The following is a 22020-nucleotide window of genomic DNA, read 5'->3' as shown; positions in this document are numbered from 1 at the left end:
CAACTTTGGCTGTATGTTAGAATCACCTGGGTAGTTTAAACAGTCAATCACAAACACTCCTCCACCCCAGGGTTTCACATTACTTTAATTAAATCAGAATCACTGGAAGTAATGTTCAAGAGTATTTTTTTTTTTTTTTTTTTTTTTGCTGTACGCGGGCCTCTCACTGTTGTGGCCTCTCCCGTTGCGGAGCACAGGCTCCGGACGCGCAGGCTCAGCGGCCATGGCTCACGGGCCCAGCCGCTCCGCGGCATATGGGATCCTCCCAGACCGGGGCACGAACCCGTATCCCCTGCATCGGCAGGCGGACTCTCAACCACCGCGCCACCAGGGAGGCCCCAAGAGTATTTTTAAATGTTCTCCAGATTATTCTAATACATAGCCAGAGTTGAGAATCACCGCCATCAAGAAAGAGAAAAATTAAGAAGCAGCAGCTCAGAGAAGAGATTAAAGAGATGTGGAGTTGCTCTAGGGCAGGAAAAAGTTGAGCAAATTCTTGTTGCTCTGAAATACAAGGTTATCTTTTTTATAACCAAGTATTAATGTCATCTTTATTGAAACATTTATAGAGGTGTTAATTTTTAAAACACAAGCTAAAAAACTAAGCTAAAATCATAGCTACCAATCTTTCTTTCTTCTCTGATACACTCCATCAAAGAATGGCACCACACATCATCCAGGGGCAACAATTTGCATCACAAGAGAGTATCAGGGTAGTTATTTTAGAATATATCTCCTAATCTCAAATTATGATAAAAATGTACAGATCAAGTTTAAAGAGCATTTCTGGAAATGTTCTTTAGCTTAAAAGTTTTACACAGAAAAACAAGGGGAAAAAAGTCTAGGTAACTTTTTAAGAGACTCATCCTTGAATATCAGGTCTGTAAGTTTAAACTTGAGTTCAGTAATTCTGAACAGATTCAAGCATGAGAAATGACAAAATTATAAAGACAAAAATGCAGTAAATACAATTCTAAAAAAATAAGTAGTTAGTTTCCATGTTTACACTGAAGGATATTTAACAAAACTTCAATGGCCTTGACCATCCTTTCACATTTTTTCCTTATTAAGGCCTCATCTAGATCTTGTTCTGTGAACTGAAGCTGATCAAGGAGTGTAGGCAGCAGAAGGGTCACAAAACGGTCAGCTGAGGAACAGTTAGCAGTATCTATGACATCCTGGAGAATTAACCACCACCAATGATTAAAAATAAAAACAGAGATGGAATACAGAATGCATAAACGGTCATCACTAAACTGCAACACTCTTTACATTTCTTATACAGGTGATCCTTGAACAAGGTAAGGGTTAGGGACGCTGACCCCACCATGCAGTTGAAAGTCTCAGTACAACTTAGTTGGCCCTGGCCTTCTGTATCTGTGGTTCTGCATCCACGGATTCAACCAACCTCATGGATTGTGTAGTACTGTAGTACTTACTATTGAAAAAAAAATCCACATATAAGTGGACCCAAGCAGTTCAAACCTATGTTGTTCAAGGGTCAACTGTAATTACTTCAAAAATTCTTTGACCTGTGTCTCCTATTTAAAATCTACCCTTTTATCCAGTTTTGAGGGCTATGATGACTTTTTTCTCAAATGGGACAGTAAGGTTTTGGGTTAATCGAATGCAAACAAGACTTTTTAAAGTGGACTGTATCTGTGATTTAAAAATTATTCTAAATTAAAAGTATGTACTGAAAACAAATATCCTGAATTTGCTAAATGTAATTACAATAACTAAATAACAGACACTGGTCTTAATACTTTACAACCACAAATAACTCCCATCAAGAATCTCAAAGCACTTTTTAAATGCAAAAACTAACTGTTAACAGTCAAGATCAACATGAAACAGAATAATTTGTGCATAATCCTTAACAAATATATTTAATCACTCATAAACATTTTGGTTTGTGCACAGGATCCAGTCATGAGAGGGTGAACATTCTAGTAAGATACTGGGGTAGACAGAATGGGTATAAAAACAGGGAGAATAGTACAGAATACTAAATGACCCAGAGAGTAGAATCTACCAGAATGTAAAGGCCTCTATGGAAAGGATTTCTGTCTATATCCTAAGTACCTGGCATGCTCCACTCTATTTGACTGACTTAATCCAATGTTCTATATATCCATTCCATAAAGACAGTAGACAGTATCTACTGAGATGGAGAGACAATGTGACTACTGAAAGAAGCACAGTCATTCACCAACAACCCATACAAATCTTAGTCAATACCTTTACTTATTATACTGAAAGGAGTATATATGCTATTTAGTGAGAAAACAAATAAAATTCTCGCTAATATTTGTGACCTTGCCAGAAAAAAGAAATTCAGTAGCTGAATGGTAGGGAGTTTAGTGATTGAGAAGCTTTCCTGAAGTGTATGAACAACTGGAAGTTTATTATGAACATTTTACAAAACAAACTGTTCACTGAGAATCATAAAAGTGGAAAAGTCAATTTGTTAATCACTCTAGTACCTCAAATATTTCCTTGAACAACTCCAGTGCTAAAACAGAACAGTTTTCTGATCCATCCAAAGGTTGGCTTGACCAACGAAGTAGAGCTACAGGAGGTTCTAAACACTTAGAACGGCTTCCCAGAATGGTGCTGCCAGATGGAGGTTGTTCAAATATCATCTGTGTAAGCACGTGGCGCAGCTGAGTCACTGAACAGAACGCAAGAAGTAATTCTAAAACCTGTGCAATATAAAGCCTTCATTAAATGTCAATTTCATTAGACTTGAATGCACAAAGCAACCAAAAAATGAAGCTGGAAATGATATACATTTTTAAAGAAAATAAAATAAAAAGTTGCTTCCAATTTTTCCGAGTATTATTTTTCAAACTGTGTCACTAGGTTCCAGAAGGTTACAAATACATTTGTTAACGGTAGTTACTTCTAATAACAGGATTGTGAGAGCCAAAGAAAGGGCAACTTCAACTAATCTTATATACCTTCTACAGTACTTGATTTTTTTCAGCACAAACATGTTGCTTCAAAAATGAAAAAATAAAATTAGTAATTAAGAATACCTGCTATCATGCTAAGATTTAAGAACTGCTATAAAGCATACTTTAGGATAATATTTAAAAGTGGCATCCCATAGCTTTAAAAGCTTAAGGATGGCTACTTCCATATTGTTTACACAGTGTGGCAATCAGCCCCTTAGCCTGCCTCCCTATTCTACTTCATTTCTTCCTTGCTTCATAACTGAACCTTATTCCATTACATAGCATCCCACATCAACTTGTTTACTAGCTGTTAAGTTAAATTCTACCATATATCATTTACTACCAACTTATCATTAAAAAAAATATTGGTACCTCTTTGCCTACTCACTTATTTTCTACCTTTCTTCATCTGTTTCTTGTAAATGGCATATAATTGGGATTTGTGTTTTAATCAACCTGATAGTATCTGCTTTTAACAGAATGCAGCCCATTAACATTTACTATATTACATATGATAAACTCTTTGACTTATTCTCTTTTAAATATAAATTGTAGTACTTGTTTTTGAATAGATAATACATTCTTTTGGTTCCAAAGTCAAAGGTACTAGCCTGACCTTTAACTACACTATCTGGAAGCAACAGACAATATTACCAGTTTCTTACTTATCTTACCAGAGATACGTTCTGCACATATAAGCAAATACTTTCTCATTTACACGTTCCCTGTAAGTATAACATACAGGGAAGTAAACATATCAATTGCTACTGCAAAGCTAGATGTTTTCCTCAAAGTGAATACACCTGTATAACTAGCAACTAGGTCAAGAAAGAGAATTCCACTAAAACTCCAGAGTCCCCTTGTGTCCCCTCCCAGACAATGCCCCAACCACTACTCCACATCAGATTTCTGACACCAGAGATTAATTTTATCTTAGTTATTCTTGGATCTGTGCATTTCTGTATAAATTTTTCAATCGGCTTGCTAGTTTATATTAAAAACTCACATGGAACTTTATATATAAATAGAATCTTATAGTTTATACTCTTATATCTGGCTTCTTTAGCTTAGCATTATCTTAGTGAGATTCATTCACACTTTCGCATGCAGCTGCATTTCACACATTCTCATTGCTTATAGTATTCCAATGTATAAATATACCACAGTTTACTTCCACTGTTGATGGCATTTAGGTTGTTTACAAATCTTAGGTATTGGTAACAGTACTGCTATGTTTTGTACATGTCTTTTGGTGAACACAAGTATTCGATTCTTTGGGGTAAATATTTAAGAGTGGAATTGCTGGGTCATTGTTGTATATGTCCTATGTTAGTAGATAATACGTTTTCATAAATGGCTGTACCAATTTTCGGCCCATGAGTACAGTGACACCCTCTTTATATTTTTTACATTCTCATCTATGCTTGATATTATCCACATTTTTAATTTTAACCATCTGGTGGGTATGTATTGGTATTGTATTACCATTTAAATTTGCATTTCCCTGAAGATTAATAAAGTTGAGCAACCATTTCATATTTATTGACCAATTCAAGTTTTTTTTTTTTGCTCAGGTTATCTATTGGGTTCAGTGTTTTTTCTCACTTATAGGTACAAATTTTTAAATGATATACTTTAGATAAGAGTCCTTTGTTCAATATATGTATTGTAGATATCTTTTCCCACTCTGTAAATAGTACCAGTTTTAAACTTTCATTTTCTATTTAACACTTTCTACATGGCTTTTGGTGAAATGTCTCTACTGGCTATATAGCTAGGAGTGGAATCTCTGTGTCATAGGTTGTACATGTGTTTAACAGGCACCGTGAAACAGTTTCCCAAAGGGATTATGCCAGTTTATGAAGATACAAGGAGGGTTCCAAAGTATCAGTAATGTTCTGTTTCTTGCTCTAGATACTGGTTACACGGCTGTGTTCATTTTGTAAAGGTTCAGAGATCTATGCACTTAGATTTTTCTGCACATTATAGTTTTTAAAAACCTTAAAACAAAAAGCTGTGTTTTTATATACCTTTGAAGAAGAATCAGGATCCTTTCCATTAAGAAGACCTAATACTTGATTAAGACATGAAGAAAAGTGTTCATACCTAGGTTCAAAATAAAAATATACATCAAGTGATAATTATGAAATTGATACATTAAAATGATTTCTATATAAATCACACTGTTCAGATGTAAAACTGGTTTTGAAACCGATTAATCAAGATATGTATATTTTGATGACACAACCTTATTTACCTAAGACAAAGACTGAAACGTACACACACACCCTTGTTACACTGTTACATTTCAAGTCAGGAGAGCAAAAAGAATGGGAATAAAGCACATGAAAACATTTTGATTTTAGTCTATTGTGAATCAGTAGAGTCCAAGTTTACTAAATCTAAAAAGGCAGTTTTGTTTATTACAAATACATCTTGGTTAAAAAAAAAAGTCCTAAAATTTGTCAGAGAACCATACCTGATAAGATAATCAGCAATTTTAGGATTCTTAAGAAGATCCATCAGTAGATCAACTGAATACTTTCTAGTTAGTGTGCCATCACCATTTATGAGAATATTAAATATTAGTTGAAAAGTCTGATGAATGTTTCGAGCATGGAACAGCTTAAAAACAAATCAGGAAAAGTATATTATACAAAAAAATTTAAGTTGACCATCCTAAAACTCAACAAAGAGTCTCAATGACTTTTAAAGTATCAGAGAATATAAACTTCAGAATTACTTTCGTAAATTGCAAAAAAAAAAAAAAAAAAAAGAAAAGAAAAAATTTACCTTTTCCCCAACCTCTTCGTTTAATGTCAAACTGGATAATATTGAAAGTGCAAACACAACCACAGTTAAACTACTATGGGCCAGGAAGCTTATAAGAGTTCGATAAAAAGATTTCACATTATTCTGAGGAAGAAAAAAATTTTTAAATAAATTAGAATTTAAAAAATTATGAGTCTTACATTTTGTTTTAGAAAGTATATCTTACACAGAGTAGGTAAACTTTTATTAAACATTATCAACTTAAGAGATCATTCAAGGAGTAAGATGATACTTTCACATATTGCTTACAGTAGTATAGACAGGTACAATCTAAGTGAAGAGCAGTGTGTAGTCATGGGTTTATGAGCAAATGTTTACCTTCCTCAAACAGTTCCATGGCTCAGAATAACCTCTACCAACAAAATAAGACCAGGTCAGAAAAATCGAGCACATGAGCAAATGAGATATTATTTAATTTACAACAAGTAGTACTGAATATTGCATAGCAAGGGACCTGTTCACAAAGCACCTTAAAGAATCAATGAACTTTCCTGATTTAATATATTCTAACAGTGGTTCAGTTAACCTCACTTGAGTGCCTTCACTTATCATGAGTACTAGTAGTGATGTTAGGCACTTACTCATAAATCTTTCTGGGAGAGCTGTAATTGCTTTTGTGGAAATACAAGAGTGCGGTAAATGCAACTGCCATTGGCGTATCTCCCTTTTTTTTAAATAAATTTATTTATCTAGCTATTTATTTACTTATTTTTGGCTGCACTGGGTCTTCGTTGCCGCGCATGGGCTTTTTCTCTAGTTGCTGTGAGCAGGAGCTACTCTTCATTGCGGTGCACAGGCTCTAGGCACGTGGGCTTCAGTAGTTGTGGCTCGCGGGCTCTAGAGTGCAGGCTCAGTAGTTGTGGCGCACGAGCTTAGTTGCTCCGCAGCATGTGGGAGCTTCCCAGACCAGGGCTCGAACCTGTGTCCCCTGAATTGGCAGGCGGAGTCTCAACCACTGTGCCAACAGGGAAGCGCCATGTCTCCCTTCTATCAGCACAAAATAATTTAGCATTTCTTGTATTATTCAATATGACAAATAATGGGATGCTACGGAGAAGAAAAACTTTTAGTATTTAACATTTTTATTAACTCTTAACTTGTCTTAATTAAACATGTATGAAGGCTGGAATACGTCAAGTTATTTATATGTCAATATGATTCTTTGTTAACTTTGATGGGTCAGCTGGATAACACAGGAGAATTCTTGTAAAAATTTTTTTAAGAAAAAGGTGGAAAAAATTTTCTTTAAGCATAGAGGCCACCACAAAACTAGAGAGAAACATTTTATAAACTTCTTACCAAAGTCTTTATGTGCGTTTGAACAGAAAGATTGTGCCGACAAAGATTTGCCAATAATCCTAGACAAGGCATTGTCAACTCATCTTCAGAAGACTGACTGTTGTTTTAAGAAAAACAGTAAAAGATAAAAACATTAGGTTCCTTCTAAATTACTCAAAATTAAATAGTCATTTACACATTTAAATTCCTTTCTTTTTCTAAGCAAAGAAAAATCTGATTAACATGTGAAGACTGCCAAGCTTTGAATAGTACTGACCATTTATTTCATGTTTTGAAACTAAATGATCCTACCCAATTGCAGCATACAAATAATAAAAATAATTGCCAGAGTAACCATGTGCTATCTCATCAGTATATTCTTCGGTCAATAAGATTAAATATAAACATAATTTTCAGTTTCAATAAGTTTTTCTGTCTCAATCAATTCATTTCATAAATTTTTGTTATAAAAATTAAAGCTGCTTTACACCATTTGATCCTTGAAATCATCTAAGAGGAATAAATAAGAATCAGCCTCACTCAGTTTAAAAAGTTGGAAAAACTTATTTAAGAAAAATAGAACTATTACACGGTTTTAGTTAAACCAGTAGATTATTTGGTTACATGTTTGGTTGCATACTCACATATGATCAATCAGGAATGTAATTAATTCATCTATATTGGCACCAGAATGCAAAATTTTGACGTTATATGTTAACCTCTGCAGAAGCTGAATGCACTGAGAATAAGAAAATAGCAGTGAATATAAACATATAAAAACACATTTGTGAGCTCACAAGAATGAACTGTGCATATTCTGAGAATGTAACCATTTTAGGAGGCGTTTAGAGCAAGAACTTTTCCATATCTTAAAAAGGTTCTATCTTCACATACAAGTGATGAGATCTTAAACATACACAAGTAATGAGACCTTAGAGTTCATCTCCTGATTCACACATTTCTATATATTCTCTCTCAAACAGCATCTTGTCATCAACCTGGCTCACTTAATCATCTTAAACTTATATGCAAGTTGAAACACATATTCTATCAATTCTAAGATAGATATTTTTCTTATTTTACCATCTTTAAAATTGCATATCAGCTTAACTTCCAGTGTTTTTCTTACAACTGATGGCATATTAGGTTGAGAAATATTATGGGTATAAGAGCTTTGAGTCTATGCTAAATAATACCAAATCTGTAGCTTCAGTTTTTGTAGAATGTTTCCTCAATAGATTGAGACTAGGTGCCAACTCAAATTACAATTTTAATATGAATAGCCTACATCTCAAAATGCTGACATCTGTATTTATAAACCTGTCAAAATAGTCATAATCTGGATATTTCTTAAATTATAGTGCTAGATGTGAATAAAATTCTCTTCTTTAGAAACTCTTAAATAGTAGTACATGTGTGACCAACCAGCTTTTAAATTTATTAATGGTGAGAATTGTGCCTAATCATGCGGTATTATACCAGCATATAGTACACTGTAAGCCAGCAGTTTACAATAGATACTATCAATTTTGATCTGAAAATAAGGAAGGAAGAATAAGCATTAAGTGGAAAGTACTGTGTGGGTGTGCATACCTGCAAAAACACTGAATCATTGTGGCAAGTACTGCTCCGACAAACCACTCCTGCTAGCACACTATTCAGGCTGTACATATTCTGAAGACAGTCTCTGGTTTCATTGTCTACAGCTGTAAGTTAAAACAAAATGACACAAGATAGATCATTTTTAAAAATAATAATTTAAAATTTATTTCCTATTAAATTTACCATTATATAAAAATATCAAATATGATATGGCTATTTTGTTTACAAACACCTTCCAATTAAGAAATTTAACCATGGTGGCTATTATATTGGACAACACAGATATAGAACATTTTCATCATCTACTGGACATGCTGCTCTATGTTATCACTTCTGTATCACTGGGTTTTTTTTTTTTAAATAAGCATGTATTAATTTTATAATCACACAGAGAAATATCTCCCCTCCACCCCCAAACACAAATCTAGAAAAAAGTAACAAATGAATGAAAATTTTAAAACTAAAGGTAAGGTAGGGAAAAATAGAAAAAGTAACACTTGCATTTTTAGCCTTAGCTCTAAGTTCAGTGTAGTCTATCAAAAAAGGATGATGTTTTGATCACTAGCTACGACTTTCCAGAGTGCTGTAGTTCACACTGACATTATGTACATGCATTTTTAAAAAAAATTCAAAAATAGGCCCGCATTTCCCAAGGTACATTCTTTTCTGTAGACCACTGAACCCTTGATATGCTTCAGATTCTCTGTTCCAATAATCTTAAGAAAGTCTGCATATAATTTTCCCTTTTCAAGAGATCCACAATACAAAATAGTTCTGAGAGGTCCTGCAATGAAGAAATCTTTTGAATGTGAATCATTCTCCAAAAGATTCTATAACTAAATCTGCCCTTTAAAAAAATACTAAATTCATACATCTTCTAAAAAATAAAAAAGAGAAACTAATACATTACCTAGTTGAGATAGCAAACTGATGATACTTAAGATCAGTGAAGCACTTATGTTTGGGTCTTCAAGTAGCTCTACAAGGCAACTTAAGCATTCACTTGGTAGTATCTGATTTGATGTAAACAATCGGGTGAGCTTCTGTCCAGAAATTACCTAGAAAAGAGTCATTAAAATGTGTTAGTTAGGGCTTTCCTGGTGGCGCAGTGGTTAAGAATCTGCCTGCCAAGGCAGGGGACATGGGTTCGAGCCCTGGTCTGGGAAGACCCCACATAACGCAGAGCAACTAAGCCCGTGTGCCACAACTACTGAGCCTGCACTCTAGAGCCCGCGAGCCACAACTACTGAGCCCATGTGCCACAACTACTGAAGCCTGCGCGCCTAGAGCCCATGCTCCACAACAAGAGAAGCCACTGCAATGAGAAGCCCGCGTACTGCAACCAAGAGTAGCTCCTGCTGACCGCAACTAGAGAAAGCCCGTGCGCAGCAACAAAGACCCAACGCAGCCAAAAATAAATTAACAAAACAGAACAAAAAAGAGCCCTCTTTAAAAGTCATGAGGGACACAAAATAATTTTTTAAAAAAGAAAATATTAAAAAAAGAAAAAATGTGTTAATTAAGAATTGGCAATTTTCACTTCTCCATTTCAAATAAAAATCCAGTTCTTCCAAAGTGCCATTGCCACACTCCCAATCTAGAAAAGTCATACATGTTGATCCCTCTGCATGGAAGATCACCTATCCCTTCACTCACTAACTAATGTAATCATTCCAGTCTCAATTTTGTTTCTTCCCCTGAGCTTTCTCTAATTCTCTTCCACTAACTAGGTTAGGTTTGCCTGTTATACTATCCTATAGTACATTACACTTTTATTTGCTAAGTCAGCAAGCTTTTGCCAACTTAGCAATATTTATCCTCCCCACTACACTGATCACTCCACGAAGGCATAGACTACAAATCAACATTCTACTACCAATATATTTACCGAATAAATGAATTCCATCTTCTTTGAGGGAGGCAAATGGAAAGTGGAAAGCAGCTAAATCCAAAGGCTTATTCATGGGATTAACTATGTGAGTATTCCTTCTGCTCCCTACCAGATAGTACCTAAGCCCAGAAGTTAGAGATCACAAAGAAGGAAGTTAAAAAAAATTTTTTTGAGTAGGCAGGTCAGGAATTAAAACAATTTATTATTTGTTATTTCACTATTTACTCCTCTCATAACGCTATAAACGTACCACCTACTAGCACCACCTCCCGAAAGGGTAAGCTGGGATGAGGGCTGGGAACAGTTGTCAGACAGCCACTTACTTTCAAAATGCTTTATGAATATTATTCATTATTAAGCAAATCTTTTCTATAAAGATAAAAAAACAATCATTTACTTTAGGATTAGATTAAATCTGTTCTAAACGTTTTTATTCTTAAAAGACTTTTTTAAAAAAGACTATAACCAGAATTGTTTTAACATCCCTCTATCCTTCTTTTCTAATCCCTTTTATACCCTCGCCCAGATGTCAGTTTTTCTTGTAAAGCTTTGCTGATAAGAGATCTTCAGAATATCTGTTCCCACAGAGTATGTATTTTAACATTAAAGTAAAAGTCTATCAGACTGAAAAAACAGGTCCAAAGGTGAAATTAGATACTGATAGTAAATATTTTGAGGTAAGGAACCTTCTGAGCATTGCCCTTTTGCCTGCTTATACAGTTAGCTCTCTAAAATATTAAGACATCTTCTGCTTTAAATACAATTTCCCTAAGGACTGGACCTGTATTTCAACAACATAAGTATTCTAAGATATAATAATTATTTATTATAAGGTAAAATTTTAAAAAATCACTTTGCATATTTTCCTCTTTACTCATACACACTGAATGCAATGTTTTAATGCAAATAGGACTTATTTCAGTAATAACTAATACTCTGGCACTTACTCTGGCCTAGCTATTGTTCTAGGTACATTATGTATGTTAATTCCTTTCAGCTTCATAATAAACCTGTACTAATTGTTTTACAGATGAGTAAACTGAGGCACACATAATAGACAGCGGTATAACTGGGATTCACTGTTCCTGAATCCCTGCTCCATAATCATTACATAAGATTAGTGCTGTGAAACACCGTCAAGAATGAGACCAGGGCTTCCCTGGTGGCGCAGTGGTTGGGAATCCGCCTGCCAATGCAGGGGACACAGGTTCGAGCCCTGGTCTAGGAAGATCCCACATGCCACGGAGCAACTAAGCCCGTGTGCCACAACTACTGAGCCTGCGCTCTAGAGCCCGCAAGCCACTAACTACTGAGCTCGCGTGCCACAACTACTGCAGCCCGCACGCCTAGAGCCCTGCTCCGCAACAAGAGAAGCCACCGCAATGGGAAGCCCACACACTGCAATCAAGAGTAGCCCAAGCCCGCATGCAGCAACAAAGACCCAACACAGCCATAAATAAATAAATACATTTATATATTTAAAAAAATGAGACCAGCTCAGCTCTGCTGATCATAAAAAAAATCCAAAGCTAAGGTTCTGCAAGAAGACAAAAATAGTGTAGCAGAAGCGCAGCAGGATAGCAGAGTGAATAATCGTTCACATGATAACCATCTATCACCCTTTGTATCCTCAGATGTTGCTCTCATGAGGTTGCTCTCATGAGGTCTCATGAAAAACATTCACCATTAATACTGTCAACCAAGAGTTAAATTTTTTTTTTTTTTTTTTTTTTGTGATACGCAGGCCTCTCACTGCTGTGGCCTCTCCCGCCGCGGAGCACAGGCTCCAGACGCGCAGGCCCAGTGGCCATGGCTCACGGGACCAGCCGCTGCGCGGCCTGTGGGATCTTCCCGGACCGGGGCACGAACCCGTGTCCCCTGCATCGGCAGGCGGACTCTCAACCACTGCGCCACCAGGGAAGCCCAAGAGTTAAAATTTAAAAATCTGAGAGCACCAAAGAGTGGTGTGGATGAATGACAGCAAAATTCACATATTGCTGGTGGGAGGATACATCAGTATAACTTGTGGAAAACTGGTGTTTCAACCAGAACTGAACATAAACTTACCCTAACACCCAGCAATTACACTACGAGGTATATAAGAGAAATGAATACAAACATCCACAAAAAAATGTGTAAAAATGTTTATAACAGAGTTACTCATAATTCCACCCAGAACTAGAAACAACCCAGATGCTCATGAACAGGATATATATATATACTGTGGTACCCCTGTACAATGGAATTCTAAATAGCAATAAAAAAGAATGAAATACTGGCGCATGGGCCACATGAATAACTTTTACAGATTACATTGAGAGGAAGAAGCCAGACACAAACGTACATATTAATCCACTTATCTGAAACTTTAGGGATAGTTGAAAAACTTATAAGGTGTTGGAAATGTTCTCACACGACAGGTGGTAGCTACTTGATTGTACACTTATGTTTAAAAAAAAACTATCAAGCTCTTCACTTAAGATTAATGCACTTTATGTAATGTATGTATGTTATCTCTCAATTAAATGGCAGAAGAATTTTTGGTAAACCTCTTGAAAACTTTGGGAACACAGTACCAAGAAGCCAAGCTCCAAGCCACAAATTTCTTTGAAATCTCTTTCAATTCATGGTAACACCCTGTTCAGATTCACAACACAACTGTTTACTCTCAAAGAGAGGTAATGTTTCAGATAAGAATCTAAATTTCTTAACTCCAAATTCTTAACTAAAACTGACAGCTCTGATTATTCTGTGGCTTCTGGAGTCCACTAGTGCACTGTTCTATCCTCATTGAGAAGCAAAGCCCTAGCATTTAACAGCTAACACCTTCATTGTTAGGTTTGTAGAGATTTGTTGAGGTAATGAATGAAAAAAGAAAAGTGTTAAGAGATAAGCTCCTGAAGTGGTAAGAAAAGGAGCACCAGTGAAGCTTGAGAAAATTCAGTTAGTGCACTACAGTCACAACAAAGGCTGATGTTGCTGTGCCATTCACTGTTGCCTTCTCTGTAGTATTTTGCAAACCTTTGGTAATTTAGCCTTTTATCATAGGGTTAATAAAACAAATAATATATTTAAAATTATGTTCAATTTTATGTTAACAGAAGCTGCGACAGAGAATTAAAATAAGCTTTGATTGAGTTTAATTACTTTTTATTAAACTGAGGTCATTATTAGTTGGAATTCCCTGAATGCATAACAAATGACAGCAGGAGTTTAAGAGCCTAAAAACAAATAGGATCACAGAAAGCTGTGATTATAACTTTTAGCATAAGATAAGTACACTCTAGATGCAAATCACTGGGAACTAACAGAAAAAGTGACAATTCAGCATTTTAGGTCTGAAAAACTGAGCAATAAATTTTGGTAAAGAAAAACTGTGATTACTAGTAAGGGAGATTGCTTTCTAATCCAGAGAAAGTTTAAATAATAATTTTCAAGCCCGAGTTCAACATGAGTTCAAATAAAAGCAGTAAGCAACAGGTTCAGATTGTAAACTGCCTAGGGACAGGGGTAAATCAAGCTTTAATCGTTACTCCCCATGACCTCCACCTCCGAGAATTGCTGTACATTTTGAGAAGGTTCTGTTACAATGGAAAAACCAACGTAAGAAGCAAAGGAAAAGGTAACAGCTCTAGCTCTTTCCTCTACCAACTCCAAATACGGCCTAAATCCCCCAACCTTCTGTCTCAACCTCCCTCTTTCTAGGGCTATCAGTAGTTACTCATCCCTTGCTGCAGTCAGCTGAACGCGGAGGGGCTTGGGGCGGGATAGAGGAGGGTGGGAACTCAAAGCTGACAATCTTCAGCCTTCTTTACCAATACAAAAAGGCAGCGGAGGGAGCGAGCTGTCCTTTGTTTTCTAGGCTGAGACCACTACATCCCGGCCACCAAGTGAACGAAGGCTACGAGGAAGCCCGTCTCGTCCGCCACCCCGAAGGCCCTCACCTCCAAGTGCCGCAAAAGCTGGGTGGCGTTCGCTTCCGACTTAACTGCTTTATACTGACTAATGGTCAGAAGCAAGGACTTCAAGCAGGCAGTGCTGTCCATCGGGACCCGCCACAATCCCGCTTCGGAGCTACCACCACCGTGCCGGCTCGGTCCTCCAGGTTGCCCCGCGCTTTTTAAAAAATTTTCCGCCCCCGCCCACTCGCTCCCAGAAGCTTCCGGTTCCGGTCGAGCTCCGGAAGTCCCTGGGCAACCTGGGGAAGGGAACCTTCTAGGAAGGGGAGGGAGGGGAGGGGCGTGGTGGTGGAGGGAGAGTGAGGTGGGGATCGAGGCCCTTTGTGAGTCCGTGAGGCGGGCTGGGAGTTGTCCTTTTAGACCCCCTGATCCGAAAAGCCGCGAGGTTTCAGTTCGAGATCCCGTGAAGATGAGACGTCTCGCGAGAAGTGCAATTGCGGCTCCACCTGTGAAGGGGCGGTGGGCCGGTGGGCGCCCGGGGGGTCTCTGTTAACCAGTGCGCTGTGTTTGCGTTTGCTTCCTCGGCCTTCACGCTGGATGGCCAGTTTTTCCTTTGTGCATCATCCTCTACTTGAGAAATGGTCGCTTCCCCTTAGTCTAGACACGGTGAGGAGCTCTGAGGAGGAGAATCTTGGGCTCTAGAATTTGAGGCGGCCTGGGAGGGGCCTCTTTTTAAAACCGCTCATTTGTCCACCCCTTCTACTCTGGAATGTTTGTTTCTTATAGTAAACCTATGGCCATTCGGATTCGGTGGCAAGTTAGTCATGCCCTTATGATAGTGGTTGTCAAATTTATTTGAGAAAGCTGGTCCAGGTGACTCCTGGGCCAAGTGTTGCTCCGGAGGGTGTTCTGATTAGTGTCAGTTTTTGTAAGTGAAGGTGCTGTTTTTATCTGGCGTAGTTGATTGTTTTATTAATCTTGGTGTCTAAGGAAATGGCACTGTTCGCGGTTTTTCATCAGAGATAATATTATGCATGTATATATAATGAAATGAGTCAGGTTGGTTCTGGAGCTTTTTGCTTAATGTATGCTAGTGTTGAATGAAGCTTTAAAAGCCAGTTTGGATAAAATTTTAAGAATAGGGTACACGTCCTTTTAATTAAACCATTTGTCAGAAATCATGTTTTGTCAATTCAAAGAAAGTATTCTACGTCACTGTATTTTTAAAGGCAGGAATTATTTTTATATTAAGTTAAAAATTAAGTCTGAAAGCTTAAAATAATAATTGAGGCGTAAATCATTGGGTAATTAATGTATTTATGCATTTATTCATTCTGTAAACAATTGACTGTATAAAATGCGCTAAACCTGCCAGTCAGGGAACCGGCTGGGAAGGAACTGTCTAATCAAGGAAATGTACTAAGTAGATCCTACATGTGGAATTCATCACACAAATTAGAGGCATCATGCAGTTGTGGTGAAGAGTGAAGCCAGGCTGTCTGCTTACAAATCCTAGCTGTACCTTTTACTGTGGGATCACAGGCAAATTCTGACTGCTTCAGTCTCTTCATAAAGTAAAATTTGACTAACAGTAGTATCTGTTTCATAAAGTTGTTCCTTCAGTAAATAATTAGAGCCTAGAATGTTCTAGGCAGTGGTCTAGGCACTAGATTCAGTGAATAACGTAAAAATCCTATTGTCATAAAACAAAAATCCCACCATTACCTTCTGATAGGGGAAAGAAAAATAACAAGCACAGTAAAGAAAGCGAAATGGAGAAAAAAGATAGAGAATTATTCTTCTAGAGTTATGGTTAAAAGGAAGGGAAATGGGAGGTCAGGATAGAGAAAACAACATTGGAGGAAATATCAGTACTACAAGGAGTTGAAAAAGAGACCTATGCTCTCTAAGGGGAAAGATTTCTAGGTAGAATAGCAAGGGCAAAGGCCTTGAAATGGGAGCCTGAGAATGTGTGTAAGGAACAGCAAGGACACCACTATGGCTGGAGTAGAGAGCAAGTGTGAGAGTAGTAGAGATGAAATCATGTCAAGTTATTATAAAATGAGTTAACTAACGAAGAATTTAGAACAGTTGCCTGGCATAGTTATGTTCTCAGCAAGTATTAGTTACATCTTAGCTCCTTGGCAAATACAGTGATAGCAGTTTGGCAGTGTCAGATTTTTCACTAATAATGACAAATACATCATGATTATCCCCATTTTGACCTGAGGGAAAGGGTCAAAGCTGTTTGCTGTAAGTGCCATCTTTCTTCGAAATCTTGCGTTTTAACTTGAGCAGTCACAAATTTTGCATCTCTTCCGTATTTATTTTAGTGTAAAATAACGTCTTTCTCAAAAAATCTTCACCAAAAATTGATGTAAATTTAGTAGGGTATACCACTTGTGGTAGCTGTGAGCAGAAGTATCTTTTGTCGGAGATACTTGCGTATCCTAATATGAGAAACAGAGCCATGTTTTAAGACCCAAAAAGATGGGAAAGGAGGAGGAGGAGATGAAGCTGGGTCCAAATGACTGAAGGGTTTATTAACCTTGAGCTTGGACTCCATCCTGAATTCAGTGGTGATCTCTGGTTTTAAACTGGGGCCTAATCTAGTTAGGTTTGTGTTTTAGATTGATTACCCTGGTAGCTAGACAGGCTATGATTCTGAGGAGGATAAGACCAGAAGTAGGGAGAATATTTAATATACCGGAATCTTTCCAAAGGATAGCCGAGATAATTGAAGTGGAGATAGCAAAAAGATGACAAATTTGAGAAATATATATGAGGTGAAATAGGCAGGACTTAGTGAATGATTTCAAATGTGAAGAGTGAGGAGAGGGATGAAACTAGAAGGGATTCCAAGTTTCTAGATTGGGTGATAGAGAAGATATAGAAACTGCTGAGGTAGTCAGTATTAAGTATTCAGGTTGTATTTTATGTTCAATGGAATTTAATATAGCTTATATAGTCTTGTACCATTCTCATTAAATTTATTCCTGGGTATTATGTAATTTTTGTTACTGTGAGTGGGTTCTCTTTTTCTCCTATAAATTTTTTATTTGTTATTGCTACTGTTAAAAGAGAAACTGATTTTGGGTATGTCTTTTATCCAGCCTACTGACTAACATTCCTTATTGATTCAGTTTTGCTTCCTCTCTTAGATTTTCTAGCTATATATCATCTGCAAATAATAATTTCATCCCTTCCAATATTTGTTGTCATACTTTATTTCATTAGTGTAATCTTTAAGGTATGGAATTATCATAATGATATTGAATATTGTAGTCTTATTACTTAATTGAATGGGAATGACCAGTATTTTAACACTTAGTATAATTTATGCTATTGTCGTGAGATAACTATTCTTTAAAATGTTTTGGCGATTGCCTTTTATACCAGTTTCATTTAAAGATTTGCCGAAATGTCTGCTAAAAAAATTATTAAATGTTTATATATCTTATTTTTCCCTTTAAAATAATAATGAAGTGGATTATATTGATTTTATTTTTAGGATAATAATAGCTAACACATATTGAGCATTTGCCATGTGCCAAGCACTGTTCTAAGAACTTAACTGTTTAATCTTTATAATGTCATGCTTTAGGTACTATTATGATCTTCATTTTACAGATGGAAAAAACTGAGAGCGAGATGAAGTAATTTGCCCAAGGTCACACAAGAAGTAGTAGCAAACCTTATATTTGCTATGCTGCAGATATTTTATTCAGGATTTTATATTTATGTTTGGGAGAATTTAAAATAATTTTTCTTTATTCTCTCTTTTGGAGTTTGGATTGTATGTTACTTATGAAAAATGAATTGGAAATTTTCCATCTTTTTTTCTATGCTGTAGAATAATGAGAATCAAATAGAATCATTTGATCCTTGTAGATTATGTACAACTGGCCTATAAAATCAAGCTTGATAGCTTATTTAGTGGTAGATCTTTAGAAAATATTTGACTTTGTAATATGGTTATTGATCTGATAATTTTTTCTATCTTGTGTTAGCTTTGGAAATAAAAATTTTTAGCATACCAACTATTTCTCTAAATTTGAAAATTTATTGATGTAAAGTTACATCAGTATACAATAATTCTCTTAATCTCTTTGTAGATTTGAATTTCCATTTTCATTATAATGTTATCTGTTTTCTTAGTGGGGCTTTCCAGGGGTTTGTCTGTTTTATTCAGTTTTGAAGAAGCAACTTTGGTTTTATTAAATGTTTTTTTCTTCAGAATAACTAATTTTACTTTTATCTTTAAATTTTCATCCATATAAATATATTTTTCTTTTATTCTTTTTATAATTTTTTAGAAGTTGAAGACGTAGTATATTTCCATACTATATTTTTATTAAAGATTATTCATGCCAGAAAAATTTAAAAAGACAGTAGCTAAAGTGAGCATCCGCATTTTGTAGTTAAAAAATGTTTAATTATTTTAATCATTCTGGTAAATATTTTTTAAATGCTAATATTCATTCATTTATCAAATATTCACTGAATGCTAGTTATTTTTCAAAGATCTTAGAGTCTGTTGGGAAAGTAGCAAACCAGAATAAGTGCTTTTCAAGAGAAATAGAATGCTGTAGGAACACATAATATTTTTTTAAGGCAAAATATTAAGTATGCAATTCCTTCATCAAGGAGTGGCATGAAATCACTCTTCTTTGTACATTTTTATTCCTGTCTGTTCTTTGTATTTGATGTAGGTATTTTTCATAATTTATAGTTCAGGAAACACATTTAAGGGAGTTAAGCAAAATTTGCTTAGGAGCTTACAACTCAAGGGCTGGGAAGCTCCTTTATTTCTTCTGGAAAAACTTAAAAAGAGCATATCTTCAATGCTGAATAGTAAAATGGAATTTTTTAATGTCTCATGACCAGGGTTTAAGTCATATTAGATGAATCATACTGTATTATTCATGAACTGTATGTATCATGAACTGTATGTGTCATGAACTGTATTTTTGATGAATGTTCAGAGTTTGTAGAATACTGAATATTGTACTAAGGGAATTGTATCAGAGGTGTGAACCCAGAGCTGATTGTTAATTCATTTACCCACTATATATTTAATGCTAGCTTGAGTGGCATGTACATTTCTAGGTTCTGGGGGTACAGCAGTGAATCAAATAGACAAAAAATGTCTACCCAAGTAGAGCTTTTATTTTAATGGGAGATATAGCAAAAAAAAAAAAAGACATAAGTAAAATATATTAACATCAGTAATAAGTGCAGTATAGGAAAAAACAGGGAAGGGGGATAGGAAATATCAGAGTCAGGATGGAGAATTGCAATTTTAGTTAGGGTGGAGTATTGATCAGTATTTGCTGCATAACAAATCACCTCAAAACTCAGTGGTTAAAACCATGAACATTTATTTCTTGGTCTGTGGGTTGAGTGCAGTTAGTCTGATCAAGGCATGACTTGGCTGGGTAGCTCTGCTTTAGCTGTTTTGTGGGGTAGGGGAGATATCTTGAGCTCAATTTCAGTTATGACAAGGTGTCTACTAGACATCTGGGAGCTATTCATTGGGCTGTTGAATATATTATTTGTAGTTAAGGGAGAGGTCAAGGCCAGATATAAAAATTTAAAGCCTGGAGACTAAACGTTATAGTGTGAGTAGGATAGAAAAGACTGAACCCCAAAGTACTTAAGTATTTAGAGGTTGGAGAGATGTGAAGAACCAACAAAAAACACTGAGAAGTAGTTGCCAGAGGACAGGCGATGTATCTTGACCCCATGGTTGTCTATAGCGATCCATCTTAGCTGCAGCATCTGGGCTGCTTTTGACTTCTAAAAGAAGACTCTAGGTCGACAAAGAAGGAAGTCTTAATCTACATACAGGTTCACTCTTTACTTCTGCCTTCAGAGACCTTGAACTATGCAGAAGGATGGGTGGCTTCATTCTTTAAATTAATATTGCATGCTTAAAGTGTGCCAGGTACTAGGCACTGGGGATGTAGCAAGGGATTTAGAAAAAGAAAAAAAAATTTCCTGACTCTGGGAATTCCATGCTAGTGAGGGCATGGGGCCAAATCTAAAACTAAGAGCTTATTCAATAGGCATAAACAGCAGAACGGAAATTCCATTGGCCCAGGTTCCAAAGATTCAAGGCAAAGAAATCAGTGGTAGAAAATTGGCAGAGGTCTAGGCATGGGGTCATTTGGATACTGTGTCCCCACTATGGTTAAAACAATTCAAATATGTACTAATATTAAATTGATTTTACCCTTTACACAGAGCTAGGAAACAGTCAGTACAGTTAATGTCAACTCTTAATTTTCAGAAATGTTAACCTTCATCACAAAGCCAGAAAACCGAAATAAACCAAAATTATTCTCCCTTTGTAATTATTATTCCTGTTTTCTCTCCCAACTATCAAGTATTATGATTAAGCTAATTTGCCAAACCATGAAATTAACTTTCTTACTTTTCAGACAGTTCCTGATTTTTTTTTTTTTTTTTGCGGTACGCGGGCCTCTCATTGTCGTGGCCTCTCCCGTTGCGGAGCACGGGCTCTGGACGTGCAGGCTCAGCGGCCATGGCTCATGGGCCTAGCCACTCCGTGGCATGTGGGATCCTCCCGGACCGGGGCATGAACCCGTGTCCCCTGCATCGGCAGGCGGACTCTCAACCACTGCGCCACCAGGGAAGCCCTGATTTTTTTAAGTACATTTCACAGACTTCAACTCTATATTAAGAATACAAGGTTTGGATAATTTGGGTAAATGTTTTATCCCGCATTTTCACATCTAATTTCATATCCCCAAATCAGAAGTTTTCCTTAAAAAAAAAAAGGTACTATCCATTGTTTCTGAATCTCATTTTTCAGATAAGTAATGATGAAAATGATGTACTTTTATTTTAAGGTAAGGTATGGTAATCATTTTTAATTATAACTAGTATTTGTTGAAAGCCTCCTTTGTGCAGAGCAGGGCCCTTTGCATATCTCATTTAAAAATTTCTAGTCTTTTAGGAAATAGATATTATCAAGTTCATGAAATGGGTATATATCTGTTTCCTGAATTAAAATGTGAAGTCATTTTCCGAGACAGGGCTGTCCAAAGTAGAATATGCACACCTGAGATATGTGAAACTGACTATTAGGGTGTGGGAACAAATATTAGAAATTTTCTTTTTGCTTATTATTTATTTATTTATTTTTGCGGTACGCGGGCCTCTCACTGTTGTGGCCTCTCCCGTTGCGGAGCACAGGCTCCAGACGCGCAGGCTCAGCGGCCATGGCTCACGGGCCCAGCCGCTCCGCAGCATGTGGGATCTTCCCGGACCGGGGCACGAACCCGTGTCCCCTGCATCGGCAGGCGGACTCTCAACCACTATGCCACCAGGGAAGCCCCTCTTTGCTTATTTTAATCTCATTCTTTTTTATTTTATATTATAGTAGTACCTACAATAGCATTGCTATTCATCTATTTTCAGTGTATTCACATATCTTCAGAATTTACTCCTTTAGAAGTATGTGATCCAAAAAATTAGGGACTTCTCCAAAATCTTTAACCTTGACAGAGAATCAAGTTGGATTTGGGTAGGG

General features: G+C 36.5%; 2 protein-coding genes across 6 annotated transcripts in view; one reads left to right on the top strand and one right to left on the bottom strand.

The window, feature by feature from the left end:
- The window catches only part of CIP2A (cellular inhibitor of PP2A), a 39438-nt gene extending 24742 nt beyond the window's left edge, over nt 1-14696 (bottom strand). For both annotated transcript variants that reach the window (XM_082624282.1, XM_082624281.1), the window contains exons 1-10: nt 14508-14696; nt 9583-9730; nt 8664-8776; nt 7715-7809; nt 7092-7188; nt 5754-5876; nt 5440-5585; nt 4991-5066; nt 2487-2705; nt 1019-1178 (exon numbers count right to left, since the gene is read on the bottom strand). In XM_082624282.1, the coding sequence (XP_082480408.1) occupies nt 1019-1178; nt 2487-2705; nt 4991-5066; nt 5440-5585; nt 5754-5876; nt 7092-7188; nt 7715-7809; nt 8664-8776; nt 9583-9730; nt 14508-14609 (1279 nt within the window). In that variant the 5' untranslated portion in view covers nt 14610-14696. The remainder of the gene's footprint in view (nt 1-1018; nt 1179-2486; nt 2706-4990; nt 5067-5439; nt 5586-5753; nt 5877-7091; nt 7189-7714; nt 7810-8663; nt 8777-9582; nt 9731-14507) is intronic.
- A 214-nt stretch (nt 14697-14910) lies between these two features.
- DZIP3 (DAZ interacting zinc finger protein 3) overlaps nt 14911-22020 on the top strand; it is a 120631-nt gene continuing 113521 nt past the window's right edge. Inside the window, exon 1 of one of the 4 annotated variants that reach the window (XR_014294330.1) lies at nt 14911-15128. The gene's annotated coding sequence lies outside the window, so the exon portion shown is untranslated. The remainder of the gene's footprint in view (nt 15129-22020) is intronic. The other 3 variants (XM_082624279.1, XM_082624278.1, XM_082624280.1) reach the window with 3 other exon arrangements.

Source organism: Mesoplodon mirus (assembly GCF_964341445.2).
Source record: "Mesoplodon mirus genome assembly, chromosome: 6".
NCBI classification, from domain to species: Eukaryota; Metazoa; Chordata; class Mammalia; order Artiodactyla; family Ziphiidae; genus Mesoplodon; species Mesoplodon mirus.
This window is presented reverse-complemented; position numbering and strand designations above follow the sequence as displayed.